Genomic DNA, 14168 nt, shown 5'->3' on the forward strand with positions numbered 1-14168 from the left:
CAGGGGTTCACGGGACAGCGTCTGGCACCCAGGGGGCTTCACCGAAATGAGTGGTATTTGCTTTTGGAGACAGAGTCTCACTCTGTCACCCAGACTGGAGTGGTGCAATCATGGATCACTGTAGCTTCAACCTTCCAGGCTCAGACGATCCTCCCACCTCAGCCTCCCATGTAGCTGGGACCACAGGCGTGCACCACAATGCCTGGACTCATTTTTTGTGGGTTTTTTTTTTTTTTTTTTTTTTTTATGTAGAGACAGCATTTCACCATGTTGCCTAGGCTGGTCTCGAACTCCTGGGCTCAAGCGACCTGCCCACCTTGGCTTCCTAAAGTGCTGGAATTACAGGGGTGAGTCACCATGCCTGGCCATGCTATTTTTTTTTTTTTAACTTTCAAATCAATCAATTAATATGCAAACATTTTAAAGTAAAATTTAAAAGGCAATGAAATTAAGCATTTTTGAGCTTATTTTACAAAGCAACGTTGTAGATTTGTACTTACACTGCGGGAAATAGTTACGGAAAATGTCAACGCAAGCGCAGTAAATAAAAAATAACTTGAACTAGTAGACAGAATGAGCGTTTCACTGAGCTGGGGATATTGGAATTTTACAAAGAATCTCACTGCTGATTTCAAAATGATACTAATTGCTATTTTTGAAACATGACCTCAAAAGAGAAGATACAATATTCTGACTTCATAAACTTCAACAGACACTGCTGTTTCTCATGCACTGGGGGCTCCTTTTTGCAACGTTGTGATGGAATTAAAAAATTACATCATTTTTAGTTGGCCGGCTGTGTTGCCTCATGCCTGTAATCCCAGCACTTTAGAAGGGGCTCAGGTGGGCAGGTCACCTGAGGTCAGGAGTTAAGAGACCAGCCTGGCCAACATGGTGAAACCCTATAGCTTCTAAAAATACAAAAATTAGCCAAGTGTGGTGGCAGGTGCCTATAGTTCCAGCTACTTGGGAGGCTGAGGCAGGAGAATCACTTGAACCCGGGAGGTGGAGGTTGCAGTGAGCTGAGATTGCGCCACTGCACTCCAGCCTGGGTGACAGAGTGAGACCCTCTCACGAAAAACAAAAGAACAGAAAAACCCAAACATTTTTAGTTGAAGAGCAATCCACAACCTCAGAGAAGAAACTTGTTTGTTTCGTTCATCCCTCTGTCCTCAGTGCCTAGCATGGGACCCATGCTCTTTGCTGAATGGATAAATGTTGATTTAACTTCAGGAATCAGCAGCATACATTTACACATGCCAGATTCTCAATTTATAAATATTTACCATCGGGACTTGATTTCAACTTTAATTAGCCCAACTGTTAAGGATACCTCCAAAGTGAGAAATCTAATCCATCACTACACACCAGATGTAGCTTTGGCAGTTGGTCTTTTATCTAGGTTTATAGTGAATGAGAATCAGACATTAAATGACTAGCATGTGATGTTTTACGGCGAATTGCTCAGAACCTAAAAAATAGGCTAAAGGTGGGAAAATAAATTCAAGACTAAATCTTAGGAAATAAAACAAAAAGGGAAAACTTCCTCAAACTGATAAGGCCCCACAAACTCTGGATTCTATAGATGCTTAAAAAAAATTTGGGGGGGGGGTAGGGCGGGGGCATGAGTGTGAGATCGTTTTTAAAAAATCTTTTTTTTTTTGAGACGGACTTTCCCTCTTGTTGCCCAGGCTAGAGTGCAGTGGCACGATCCCTGCTCACTGCAACCTCCGCCTCCCAGATTCAAGTGACTCTCCTGCTTCAGCCTCCGGAGTAGCTGTGATTACAGGTGCGTGCCACCACACCCCACTAATTTTTATATTTTTAGTAGAGATGAGGTTTCACCATGTTGGCCAGGCTGGTTTTGAACTCCTGACCTCAGGTGATCCGCCCACCTCGCCCTCCCAAAGGGCTGGTATTATAGGCGTGAGCCACCACGCTCAGCCTAAAAAATTCATTTTAAATGGGAGGGCACTGTAACATGATTGTCACTGCCCTATGGACAGGTCTGCTATATTTGGAAAAAAAAAATATGAAACTAAACATTCAAACACTAACACTTAATTGGTGAGGTATGTTAAATTAAATTGAGGCTCAAGCTGCCTCCTTACATTCTTTATTTTTATTTACTTATTTTTTTGAAACAGGGTCTTGCTCTGTTGCCCACGATGGAGTACAGTGGTGCAATCATAGCTTACTGCAGCCTTGGCTTCTGGGGCTCAACTAATCCTCCCACCTCAGCCTTCTGAGTAGCTGAGACCACAGGTGCATACCATTATGCCTGGTTAGTTAAAAAAAAAAAAATTCTTTTTGGTAAAGATGGAGTCTCACTATGTTGCCTGGGCTGGTCTTGAACTCTTAGGCTCAAGCGATCCTCCTGCTTCGGTCTCCCAAAGGGCTGGGATTGCGGTGTGAGCCACCATGCCCAGCCTTCTTTACACATTTTAATTTCAGCCAAAGGTTTATCTGTATACATAGTGAACTGGATGTGTAAACAGAATAGAACATACTCTTGCCAATCTCCGGTTTTGGCCAATCACAGGCAGTCAACTGTTCAAACTGTGTTCAAATAAGACAAATGCTGAGTTATAACCAATCTGGCTGTTTTTGTACCTCACTTCCGATTTCCGTAGGTCACTTTTCTTTTACTGTCCACAAGTCTGTCACCATTTGGCTGTGCTGGAGTCTTTCTGAGCCTCTATTCTGGTTAAGGGTCTGCCTGGATTTACGAATCATTCTTTGCTTAACTAAACTGTGAACTTTAATTTGTCTAAAGTTTTTTCTTTTGAAACAGGCGTGTGCTTTGAAAAATAAAAGGATCAAATTTTATCACTAAATTCCATAAGAATGTTTCATCTACTTCAATGATTACCACTCTTTTAAACCAGTACTCCCTTTTATTAAAATTAAAAGTAGCATGCATTCCTCACCTACCCTGAAAAATCTCAGACTGGCTGTAACTGTCTATCTTCCCGCACATCCCAGGAGCCAAGAGAATTTTGTCTAGCTTTACTTCCTATAGCTTGAATTTTGAACAGAGTTGATCACTATTTCCCTTTCAAATCTACACAGCTATATCAGCAGGCAGCAGGCATGTCCCCAAACCAGGCCCGCCTGTCCTGGAGATTCTCATGAACCCCTACAAGAAGGACGCCAGCACCCCAGAGGTGAGAAGCATGCTGGTCTAGCTAATGGATAAAGCACAGTCGCCTGCTGTGGATTCCCCAAACGGTTCGGGATCATACAGAACAACAAACACGCCCTTACTGAGTGCTCACTATGAGCCAGACATGGTGCTAAGTGACTTGTTTTTTTTGTTTTTGTTTTTTTTTTTTTGAGATGGAGTGTCACTCAGTCACCTAGGCTGGAGTGCAGTGGCGTGATCTTGGCTCACTGCAACCTCCGCCTCCTGGGTTCAAGCGATTCTGGTGCCTCAGCCTCCCGAGTAGCTGGGATTACAGGCGCTCACCACCACACCTGGCTAATTTTTTGTGTTTTTAGTAGACATGGGGGTTTCACCATGTTGGCCAGGCTGGTCTTGAACTCCTGACCTCAGGTGATCCACCCGCCTCGGCTTGCCAAAGTGCTGGGATTACAGGTGTAAGCCGCTGCGCCTGGCCTGACTTGTCTTTTTGATTTTATATATGACTCCCCTTAAGGGATACACCAACTCGACAAGATTGGGGTGAGTACCCTCATTTTATAAGTGAGAAAACTAAGACAGAGAAATGTTTAGTGACTTATCTCAAGCAACTTAGGAAGCCAAATCCTGTTTGTTCACCTGCCAGGTTACAGGACCCCCCGCCCACCAGCCTAGACACTAATTCCCCCTGTACAAATTCCCAAGTTTTGCCTTATCTGCACAGTACTCATACTATTATTTACTCAATCATTTTCTTTACTTTTTCTTTTATTTTTTACTTTTTGAGTCAGAGTCTTGCTCTGTCACCCAGGCTGGAGTGCAGTGGCACGATCTCGGCTCACTGTAACCTCCGCCTCCCGGGTTCAAGCCAGTGTCCTGCCTTAGCCTCCCAAGCAGCTAGGACTACAGGTGTGTGCCACCACACTTGGTTAATTTTTGTATTTTTAGTAGAGATGGGGTTTCTCCATGTTGGCCAGGCTGGTCTCGAACTCCTGACCTCAGGTGATCATTCAATCATTTTCTTTAAATTGATAAGCTAGTTCTATTTTTTCTAATACATGTGAAGCTGATCACCCAATTATTAGACATCTTACATGCACCATGGACCCTCTTATCCACACTCCAACCCCAAATCACATCCTGGTCTTCAGGGGAACATGTGCCTCACCCAGGCACGCCCTCCACTGAGAACCTTCAGGAGGCTTGTTCTGGGCAGACCCTTCCGTGAGTCAGGCAGTTGTCACAATGGGGTCGTCAGATACATCCTAGACTTAGACACATACAGAATGTGGACAAGGTTCTGGGGAGAGCAAGAGCATCACCCCGTAATGGGAACATTTCTCCAAGCCAAGAGTTGGAAAATTATCACCGGCAGGCCTACCACCTGTTTCTGTAAATAAAGTTTTATTGGAACACCGCCATACCCCGTTGTTTATGCACTGTCTGTGGCTGCTCTCTTATTATGAAGGCAGAGTTGAGTAGTTGCTACAGAGACCATAGAGCCACAAAGCCCAAAATGTTTACTATCTGACCCTTTACAGAAAAGTTCTATTGACCCCTCTAGGTGAAGCATTTCCCATAAAAAAGTCAGCTTGTGGGCTGGGTGTGGTGGCTCATGCCTGTAATCTTAGCACTTTGGGAGGCCAAGGTGAGCGGATCACTTGAGGTCAGGAGTTCAAGACCAGCCTGGCCAATATAGTGAAATTGTCTCTACTAAAAATACCAAAATTAGTCAGACGTGGTGGTGTGCGCCTGTAATCCCAGCTACTCGGGAGGCTGAGGCAGGAGAAACCTGGGAGGCGGAAGTTGCAGTGAGTGGAGATGGTGCCACTGCACTCCAGCGTGGGTGACAGAGCGAGACTCTGTCCCCCACCACCACCATAAAAAAGTCAGTTCATGAAAACTAACTCACAATGATACGGATATTACCTGCTGATAAGTAGACTCGAATCACGCTTAAATCAATTCTATTAACCACTATTTACTTACTGGGGAGCTACTATATGACACTCTCGGCTGGGGGCTGGCCTTACAGAGGTGAATAAGGCTGGGCTTCTGTTTCCTGGAGGAACCAGGATCTAAACAAGTGATTGCAATACAGCTCAAAGGATGTCAGAGCAGGATTTGATGTTTTATCTTCCTATAAAGTCGATCCTGGGAACCTGACCTTTTTGTTCTTTAAAACTTTGAACTTTTTTTTTTTTTTGAGATGGAGTCTTGCTCTGTTGCCCACACTGGCACGCACTGGCGTAATCTTGGCTCACTGCAACCTCCACCTCCAGGGTTCAAGCAATTCTTCTGCCTCAGCCTCCCAAGTAGCTGGGACTACAGGTGCCCGCCACCATGCCCGGCTAATTTCTGTATTTTAGTAGAGATGGGGCTTCACCATGTTGCCCAGGCTGGTCTTGAATTCCTAACTTCAAGTGATCCACCCACATTGGCCTCCCAAAGTGCTGGGATTACATGTGTGAGCCACTGTGCCCGGCCAAAACTTTGAAATCTTAAAACTATAACCATGGGCTAAGATTTATCTTCTTTCTCTCTCATTTTCTAAAAAAGCATAAATACTAGAAATGAAACTCTAATTCTGTGAAATGACTCATTAACTTTTGCAGGAAAGATCAACTTATTAGAATTTTTCATAATTGCCACATTTGCTCTGGGCCCTCTAAAACACAGTTCTAACCTCTCTGCTGAGAATGGAAAAAAAGAAAAGGTATCGAGACATCAAGGGAAACATGGTCAGTTAAAGAGCTAGCTTTTGTCTTTTAAGATTGAGTTTCTCAATCGGAATCCATATTAAATGGATCACGTATTAATCCTCTGCTAAAAGAGGCATAAGGGACAGAGGCAATGTCCCGGTTCAACCAAGATTTCCCTATCTACTACCTATCTTTGCTACTCCAACTAGGTATTAGGCAAATTAAGGGGAAAACCAATTTTTACATCCCTTGGATGTGATGAAATTGATTATCCTCACGCAGGGGAAACAGAGACAGAAAATAACAGGTGCCACTTCACACCGGTATATCTGTCCTGCCCTGATAACTGTTTATTTGTACCGGCTATTGACAGTGTTTTTGTATCATACAAAGAGGGTTTTCTACTGAGCTTCAAAAGTAGAAATAGGATGCATCTGTTTCTAGGGAAACCTGAGCTTGGAGGCTGGCGGGCTTCGGTTCACACAGCACACCCCTCTGCTCCCGGTGGTCCACTGCACAGTGACATCCCTCCTCCTCGTTTACCTCATCCCATTTTTAAAAATTAATGCAACAATGAGAGATGATTGTTGATGCTCATTATTAAATCATTTATTCATCCCACACAATGATTCAGAATTATTCATTAAGCTTGCTGGAAGGAAGCTGGGTTTTACCTCCACGGTGGTTTGGGGAGAGACGCGCTTTTTAAAAGCATATTGTATAACAACACAATTATCATAATTAAAAGCTACCCTGATATTCTGATGAGCTTTTGACATATTTTTGAGTACTGGCATTTCAGCACAAGGAGATAAATGAGACTGAAACAGTAGTAGGGAATAATATTGCCATGGGGGGAGAAAAAAACCAAAGGCAATATTAAATACCAGCTGCCATCGTCACCCCCAATTTTATCCCAGCTTTTCAGTTAATGAATTTTACAAAATATCACTTGAACTTGTGGCTTTCCAAAATGAGTTCCAATTATGTTGTTGTGACCTGAGCTGCTTTCTGCATAACTGAGTCATGGATGCGTACAGCCCCCGAGAGCGCCCACCTACCTAAGCTTCCAAGCCCAGCAAGTCTCTTTGCCTGCGGCAGAGTGCATCCACGTCTGACTCATATCTCTTCCTGATGTTGCCTAAGATTCGTTCTGTGTTTGGAAGGTCATTCAGCAAAGGGCCTGGCTTGGCAGGCCGCGGAAACTGAAAGGGAATTGCGGAAAGGGCTCTCACCTCTCTGGCCTTCTCTGTGAAGCAGGTTTAGCTGAAGACCCTTAGGCCAGTGGCCAAGAACAGGTGTCTGTATACCTGCAGGCGTTGCCCGGAGGAAGCACTGGGAGGGGGTGCTGGGGAAGGGAGACACAGACTGATGAGTGACCCCGGAGAGCCAGCCTGAGGACCGGAGCAGAGAGAGGCACAAGTGGCTTCCCTAAGACCAAAGCCACAGAGGCCACGGGCTGGGAACTTGATGGTCTGAACATGCTCCTGTCGCCCAGGCTGGAGTGCAGGGGCGCAATCTTGGCTCACTGCAATCTCCACCTCCCAGGTTCAAGTGATTCTTCTGCCTCAGCCTCCCGAGTAGCTGGGATTACAGGTGGCCACCACCAGGCCTGGCTAATTATTGTATTTTTTAGTACAGACAGGGTTTCGCCATGTTGGCCAGCCTGGTCTCAAACTCCTGACTTCATGTGATCCACCTGTGTTGGCCTCCCAGAGTGCTGGGATTACAGGCATGAGCCACCACACCTGGCCCAAAGACTTTGACTCATTCATTCATTCATTGTCAATAAATACTGACAAAGCATTTATTATGAGCTAATATCTGAGCCAGTCCTCCCAACTGCATAGCTGAATATAACCCTGTCCCTGCCCTCAGGGAGCTGAGAGTTTAGCGGGGATTCAGACAAGTCAACACTTGCAAATCCATTTGACAAGTGCTGGGATAAGAGAAGCTGAAGAACCTGGGGCAGGGAGGAGGGGAGAGCCTTATACAGAAGGTGTCAAAGTTGAGTGGGAGGCGGGATGTGGTGTCTCACACCTATAATCCCAGCGCTTTGGGATACCCAGGTGGGAGGGTCACTTGAGGCCAGGAATTTGATACCAGCCTGGGCAACACAGTGAGCCCTCCATCTCTGCAAAAAATAAAAAAATTAGCCAGGCATTGTGGTGCTCTACTGTAGTCTCAGCCACTTGGGGAGCTGAGGTGGGAGGATCACTTGAGCCCAGGAATCCAGAGCTGCAGTGAGCTATGATCACAACACTGCACTCCAGCCTGAGTGACATGGTAAGACCCCATCTCAAGAAAAAAAAAATGTTGAGGCCAGGCATGGTGGCTCACACCTGTAATTCCAGCACTTTGGGAGGCTGAGGTGGGCAGATCACTTGAGGTCAGGAGTTCGAGACGATCCTGGCCAACACGGTGAAACCCCATCTCTACTAAAAATGCAAAAATGAGCCAGGCGTGGTGCTGCACACCTGTAATCCCAGTTACTCGGGAGGCTGAGGCAGGATAATCACTCGAACTCGGGAGGTGGAGGTTGTAGTGACCCGAGATCATGCCACTGCACTACAGCCTAGGTGACAGAGTGAGACTCTGTCTTAAAAAACAAAAAATTGTTGACTGGGCCTAGGCAGATGAACCAGAAGTGGCCGGAGGGGAAGGCGGGTGTGACTGAGAAGGGCCCTGGACCCTGCAGTGAGGAACTGGGCCAGACCTGGGGATGAAGGGAAGCCTCACACTGGGCAGTCAGTTACATGCCCATCTTGCTGTTAGGTGCAGAATGAACTAGAATAGGCAAGAGCAGAGCGGGAAGCACTGTGCAGAGCTGCTGCTAGGTCCCAGATTAGACAGTGGGCAGGCTACAGAGACAATTGAAGGGACATGAAATGACCAAGTGCCTTCAGCTAGCGAGCTCCTCTGGAGACGGAGCCACTGGATTCCAGCGCCTGATGTCACTGAGAGTGGAATAAGGAAACTAACCCCCCTGCTCTGTCTCACGCCTACCAAGCAGCCTCCTGATTATAATTGGGCTTCCCATGTAGCTCTGCCTACAGGAAGAGAAAGCACTGCTGGGGCAGAGGCCAGGGCTGCAGTCTTGCCCTAAATTAATCAACTGCCATTCTGGTTGTGGCTGTCAGTCTCTGGGAGCTGGGATAACTGGAGACATAGACCAGCCCGTGGTTTGCCAACAACTCTGGTTCCTGAGCTTGAGGGGTTGCAGTTCTGAGTGGGCAGGGGGCTGAGGCATCATGGATATGATGCCACCCTGTAGGGCCCTTGGTGGGTGGTCAACAGGCTTCTCCCAAGGGTGCTCTGTTAGAGCTCACACCTGTAATTTATAACTCTTTCAGGGGCCAAGGCAAGGGGATCATTTGAGGCCAGGAATTCAAGCCCGGCCAGGTGCAACAAAGTGAGACCCCGTTTCAACACATAATTTAAAAAATTAGCTGGGCATGGTGGCGTGTGCCTATAGTCCCAGTTTCTCAGAAGGTAGAGGTGGGAAGATTGCTTAAGCCTAGGAGGTCGAGGCTGCAGTGAGCCATGATCACGCCACTGCACTCCAGTCTGGGTGACAGAGCAAGACTCTCTCAATAAATAAAAAAATAAATAAATTTAGAGCTGTGGGTCTTCTCGATATCTGGGGGTGCTCCGTCCTACAATGGGAAAACCACAGAACTACATACCACTCAGGAATGTGGTTGACAAGAACAAATAACTCAGGGCAGTCATGGGTTTTACTCATCTAACATTAGATCTGGCTGGCTGCGGTGGCTCACACCTGTAATCCCAGCGCTTTGGAAGGCTGAGGTGGGTGGATCACCTGAGGTCAGGAGTTTCAAGACCAGCCTGGCCAACATGGTGAAACTAAACCTGGCCAACCTGCCTCTACTAAAAATACAAAAATTAGCTGGACATGGTGACGGCCGCCTGTAATCCCAGGTACTCAGCAGGCTGAGACAGAAAAATTGCTTTAACCCAGGAGACAGAGGTTGCAGTGAGCTGAGATTGTGCCACTGCACTCCAGCCTGGGTGACAAGAGCGGGACTCCGTCTCAAAAAAAACCACTACTGGATATGAAAGGAATCACTTCAGTGGCATTAAATGTTCTCTCTGGCTTTATTCTTCGTTACAGAATAGTCTCCATGGTGGTGCTCATGCCATCTTGATGCTTTGTTTCCTTGTCATCAAGACAGTTTTCTGCACCAACTCAAGCATGGCATGAAATTTCAAAGGCCTTAATAGAAGTTTTCTAACTTTATCTCCATGGAACAGCTGGAAAACGTCTCCAATTATATGAGCTTTTTCCAAAATGTCTCGAAAACACGGAAGTGTCAGCTGGGCGTGGTGGCTTACACCTGTAATACCAGCATTGTAATCCCAGGTGGGACTAAATCCGTTACTCTCTCCCGATTCTAGAGGAGAACTTAATCCACCTCACCAGAGGAAAACTGATCAGGTCCTGTGGCCTTGAGAAGCCAAGGTAGGCAAATCACTTGAGGTCAGGAGTTTGAAACCAGCCTGGCCAACGTGGTGAAACCCCATTTCTACTAAAAGTACAAAAATTAGCTGGGTGTGGTGGTCAGCGTCTGTAATCCCAGCTACTTGGGAGGCTGAGGCATGAGAATTGCTGGAATCCGGGAGGCGGTGGTTGCAGTGAGCCGAGATTTTGCCACTGCACTCCAGCCTGGGCAACAAAACAAGACTTTGTCTCAAAAAAAAAAAAAAAAAAAAAAAAAGAAAGAAAGAAAAGAAAGTAAGCCCTGGTGAAAGGAAGAATGAGGACAAAGAGAAGAGACACAACTGTTGGCAAAACTGGAATTTGCCAAGTCACTGGTAACCCAGGGAATCCACCTAGAACAGACTATTTCTCTTGAAAGGCCCATGGCAGGTGCTACCAGAAAAATAAAGGAGGTGGGTGGGCTAGTGCCTTAGAGCGCCGTCAGAAACTGAGATGTGGCCTCCAGAAATGGAGCGCCTTCATTCTGTGTGTGCACACGTGTGTTACATGTATGACTGGCCGCAAAAGATGGGACTAAATCCATTACTCTCTCCTGATTCTGGAAGAGAACTTAATCCACCTTGCCAGAGGAAAACTGATCAGGCCCCAGGAACTGTCCACCAAAGTCACATCCCAGGATTTCCTGGGTCACAGCTGACGAATACTGGAGGGAAGCTTGGCTCTTAAAGATCGTCTGCCCTTGAGCAAGGTGCCTGCTTCCTAGAGAAGTGAAAGCAGATGTCCCTGGCATCTTGCCTTCTCCTAAAGCACATGCAAGCCACATTCACATCCACCTGCACCACCTGGTCTCCTTTCCCCAATAAACCCCTCCTGCCACTTGGAGAACCCCCATCTTCAACTATGAGCAGCTACGGCACACTGAGTACTCAGGCTACGGGCTGTTCTCCATGTTTGGGAGGCCTTTCTCATATACTCCTCGAACCCATCCTGCAAGAGGGCTACTATTACCATTCCTGTTTTACAGGCGAGGAAACTGAGGCACAGGAGGATTAGGTAGCCAGCCATGCAGTCTGCAAGTCCAAGAGCTGGGATCAGAACTCCAGGCCTAGTCCTCTCTCCCTTTTTGCCACATTGCAGCGGGACGGAAGAAAGATCTGGAAATGCCCTCTCTAGAGGAGCCCTTCCTCCCTGAAACCCATGGCCCGGGACATCTACCTGCGTGGATGAGCTTGTCTGCCAGCTTCTTCCGAGTGGGCTTGCTGAGGTTGAAGTAGTCGTCGTCGTCCTCATCAATGCTCTCTAGGAACAGCGGGATGTGCTGGAAGACGATGGCATGCTGGCAGTGCCGCTGCCTCGCGATGCTCAGTTGCTCGTCCAGCCACTGGTCCTGTGCCTGCTTCAGGCTGGGGCACTGGGAGGGGTTCTGGTACAACTGGGAGTTGAGGACCAGGAACAGGACGCCCCCGACCCAGAAGCTGAAGTAGTCGTCTCCCCAAGTTTGGCAGAACTCCTCGACGGTCTCAGCCGTGGGGGCATTGCCAATGTCGTGGTTGCCGCTGACCAGGACCAATGGGATCGCCCTGTCCACCGTTCTGAGCACTCGCTTCAAGTCCTCCGTCTGCTCCGTTCGCCACGGCTTCCCTGGAAGAGAGAGGGTCACGTCCTGAGACAGCCAGAGGCTTATTCACTTGAAATAACTAACTTAAGTACTTACTAACATAAAATTAAAAGAGAGAGTAATCTAGAAATCCACTTGACCTGGCACATGGAAACTGCAAAATGCAGTCATGTGCTAAAAGCAAACCAACAAGTCCGATGGGGGCCTCTGCCCATCCTTCCCCAGGACACCTTAGAAATTCCATGACTACATGGTCGCCTGCCTCATGTTGCTGAGTGATGGTGTGAAGTCAATCCTGAGATTAAATATTAGTGGACCGGGTGCGGCGGCTCACATCTGTAATCCCAGCACTTTGGGAGGCTGAGGTGGGAGGGATCACTTGAGCCCAGGAATTCTGAGACAAACCTAGGCACTATAGTGGGACCTTGTCTTCATAAAAAGAAAATCAGGCCGGATGTGGTGGCTCACACCTGTAATCCCAGCACTTTGGGAAGCACAGGAGGGTGGATCACCTGAGGTCAGGAGTTCGAGACCAGCCTGGACAACGTGGTGAAACCCCATCTCTATTAAAAATACAAAAATTAGCTGGGCATGGGTGCGGGCGCCTGTAATCCCAGCTACTCGGGAGGCTGAGGCAGGAGAATCGCTTGAACTCGGGAGGCGGAGGTTGCAGTGAGCCAAGTTCACACCATTGCCTGGGCAACAAGAGTGAATCTCTGCCTTAGCCTCCCAAAGTACTGGGATTACAGGTGTGAGCCACCGCACCCAGCAGAACATGCATTCTCTAACTGTTGAATACCAAGTTCCTCATATTTCCACTCAATCAAACTCGTTAATGGTGTGGTTCAAATTTTCTGTGACATTATCCTTTTCTTTTGGCCTGTTGATGTATATTTGTTTCTGAGAGACTTGGTTAAGTTGTCACTGTAACTGTGGATTGATCTGTCTCTTTTTGTAATTCTGCCAAGGTTCATGCCATTTACTTTCAGTTACATTGTTAGATGCATAAGAGTTCAGAATTTCAATATCTCACTGAAATAGTTTTATATTTAACCCTAATGAAATAAATATCAAGATAAGAAACAGGCGATCTATATTAATGCTATGAGAAGATCTTTAATATATAGTAAGTTAATAATATAAGGCACAGAGGAATAAAATCAAACATAATTTTTAAAAGCCTCACATATATTCATGTATTATGAATAAAATGTCCCCCAAGATTCAAAGAAAACTGTTAACTCTGGTTAAATCCAGGAAACAGAAGGAGAGAGGGAGGGAGTCTTACATTTGGTTTAAAACCCTTTATATTAGGCTGGTGCAAAAGTAATTGCAGTTTTTGCCATTGAAAGTAATGGCAAAAAATCACAATTACTTTTGCACCAACCTAAATACTACTTTCTTTCCTTCCCTGCCTCTCTCCCTTCCTTCCCTCCTGTCCCTTCTCCCTTCCTTCTTTCCTTCCTCCCTTTGCCCAAGCTTATGTATAATTTTCACTGGAAAAAAAAAAAAAAAAAGAACTCAAAGGTTTTGGCTCCATGGTTCTACGGCTTAAAGAAGATCGAGGAAGCCAGCCAGGTGGCTGGAATGAATGTTTGGACTCGGAGCCCCAGGGCCAGCCTAGATCAACTCAGACCAGCCATGAGGCCAACGTGGACTGCAGACGAACCCCCAGCGCCCCTGGAAGAGAGGACTCTGGGTCCCTGGAGCAGGCAGGACCTGCTTCTGCTGAAGGCTGAGCAGACTGGGCTTTGGACCCCAGCTCCTGCTGCAGGGGTCAGCCAGCCTTTCCTGAGCGCACTCCACTGGTCCCCAGAGATGGAAGGTGGCTGCACGGCCTGAAGCCCAACGGACAGAGCCTTAGGGAGAAGCAGGTTCTGCCTGCACCAGAAACCAGGAGGCCTCTCTCTCGGGGGTGCTCGGGGTTTGTTCACCTGCCATCTGCATCGAAGGTGCCATTGATTGACATTGCTTCTTTAGCCGAACCCAGACTGCAGGCATCTGTGTTGACTTACATGATCCTCTCGAAGACTCTATTGGTTGGTTCTTTTCCCATGCCAGTTTAGGAATGACAAGTCCTTTGTGGCTTTGAACACAACAAACTCTCTCAAAGAGACCCTTGTGGTCCAAGGCTGATTCATCACCACTTTCCTCACTGGATTTTCTCAAAGACCTGAAAGCGGCCCCTCTTACTTCCTCTTCTTTCTGTTCACACTGACTTGAGGATTTGGGGACATTCGATCA

General features: G+C 46.9%; 1 protein-coding gene across 10 annotated transcripts in view; it reads right to left on the reverse strand.

Annotated features, from left to right (window-relative positions):
* CPPED1 (calcineurin like phosphoesterase domain containing 1) overlaps positions 1-14168 on the reverse strand; it is a 137079-nt gene that overhangs the window by 29612 nt on the left and 93299 nt on the right. For 3 of the 10 annotated variants that reach the window (XM_028841401.2, XM_077987327.1, XM_077987328.1), the window contains 2 exons: positions 11522-11947; positions 7080-7192 (listed from right to left, as the gene is read on the reverse strand). The exons of 1 other annotated variant lie outside the window; for it this stretch is intronic. In XM_028841401.2, the coding sequence (XP_028697234.2) occupies positions 7107-7192; positions 11522-11947 (512 nt within the window). In that variant the 3' untranslated portion in view covers positions 7080-7106. Of the gene's footprint in view, positions 1-3295; positions 3478-5334; positions 5523-7079; positions 7193-8283; positions 9048-9881; positions 11948-14168 lie in introns of those variants that run through there. 6 more of the 10 variants (XM_015125639.3, XM_077987326.1, XR_013412467.1 and 3 more) reach the window with 5 other exon arrangements.

Source organism: Macaca mulatta, chromosome 20, assembly GCF_049350105.2.
Source record: "Macaca mulatta isolate MMU2019108-1 chromosome 20, T2T-MMU8v2.0, whole genome shotgun sequence".
NCBI classification, from domain to species: Eukaryota; Metazoa; Chordata; class Mammalia; order Primates; family Cercopithecidae; genus Macaca; species Macaca mulatta.